This window comes from Bison bison, unplaced genomic scaffold (assembly GCF_000754665.1).
Source record: "Bison bison bison isolate TAMUID 2011002044 unplaced genomic scaffold, Bison_UMD1.0 scf7180017864383, whole genome shotgun sequence".
NCBI lineage: Eukaryota > Metazoa > Chordata > Mammalia > Artiodactyla > Bovidae > Bison > Bison bison.
Window position 1 is genome coordinate 6,480,093 of NW_011494955.1, and position 1,448 is coordinate 6,481,540.

The 1,448-nt window shown below is 49.2% G+C and overlaps 1 protein-coding gene across 1 annotated transcript in view; it reads right to left on the minus strand.

Annotated features, from left to right (window-relative positions):
- KRT78 (keratin 78) overlaps positions 1-1,448 on the minus strand; it is a 31,786-nt gene that overhangs the window by 970 nt on the left and 29,368 nt on the right. Inside the window, exons 9-10 of the mRNA XM_010858094.1 lie at positions 316-536; positions 33-67 (exon numbers count right to left, since the gene is read on the minus strand). Of these exons, the coding sequence (XP_010856396.1) occupies positions 33-67; positions 316-536 (256 nt within the window). The remainder of the gene's footprint in view (positions 1-32; positions 68-315; positions 537-1,448) is intronic.

Here is a 1,448-nt window from a genome sequence, read left to right on the forward strand (position 1 = left end):
GAACCCCTCTCCCAAAGTCCCCTGATACTCACAGATAGTGACCTGGCTGGCGCATTCCCCAGACATCCTAGGGGAGAAAAGACAAGGGGAAGAAACACTAAGAAAGGCTGCAGAGAATGTGTCCCGGGGTGTTTTTCAGCCTCTTGGAGCAGCACCCTCTGAGCAGATAAAATCCCCCAATTTTAAATCCCTCCCAGCAGAACGGGTGGCCCTCAGCAGTTCAGAGTGTGGAGAAATCTCTCAGTATCCTGTGTTGGTCTGGCATCCCCCACCCCCACCTATCACACATCCCCGGGACCCTCACCAGCCCCTCACCTGCACTCTTCGCCCTCCAGCAGCCGGCGGTAGGTGGCAATCTCTATATCCAGGGACAGCTTTACACTCATCAGCTCCTGGTAGTCATGCAGCAGCCGCGCGATGTCCTGCTTGGCGGTTCTCAGGGCAGCCTCCAGCTCGGCCAGCTTGGTTTGAGCATCCTTGAGGGCCAGTTCCCCACGCTGCTCAGCATCAGCAATGGCGACCTGCAGGCTGGCATTCTAGCAAAGCGTGGAGATAAGGGAGAAAGTGACTATCAGCATGGCACAGGCCCCCAGAGTACCTACTATAACTTAAAAGCTGAGATGGACCATAATTTCATGAGCCCAAAATTATTCTTGGCCACTCCCAGCTCTTCTCATTCTAAAAGGAAGGGTTCCTTCTTCTGCTTCTTTAAGTCCTAGAGCGGGTTAAGTAGTGTCCTCAAAAATGTCATGTCCACCAAGAACTTCAGAACATGACCTTATTTGGAAAGATACGGTCTTTGCAGATGTAATGAGTTAAGGATCTCAAGATGCTATCATACTGTATTCAGGGTGAGCCCTAAATCCAGTGACCAATGTCCAAGAAAAAGATGAGGGGATACAAACACTGAAATAGATGGAGGCAGAGATGAGAGTGAGGCAGCCACCAGACAAGGAATTCCTGGAGCCACCAGATACCAAGAAGGATTCCCCCAGCTCCTTCAGAGGGCACAGCTGCTGACACCCGAGTTCAGACTTCAGCCTCTGGACCAGACAGAACAGTTTTCTGTTCTTTCAAACTATCAAGTTTGTAATACTTTGTCACAGCAGCCACAGGAAATGTATCCATCTCCTTTGCCACTTTCCCCAGTGATTTGCTGTATTTCTTCCCCTAGCCTTAATCCTCAGCACCATCCCTTAAATAGTTTCTCTCTCCCAGAGTACTTACAGCTCCTCCTGTCCTGGATGGGTCATTATACATGTGTTTTTTAGAACAGCCCCATTTCAAATACTTTGTCCCGATGTTGTCAGAGTCTATCAAACTATGGGCCTCAATTTGAAAAACACTTTCTCTGTGTTCACCTCTCCAATCCGATAGAAAACTCCTAGAGGAAAGACTGCATCCCTGTCTAATCAGCCATCTAGCTGATTTACCCTCACATTCGGGTC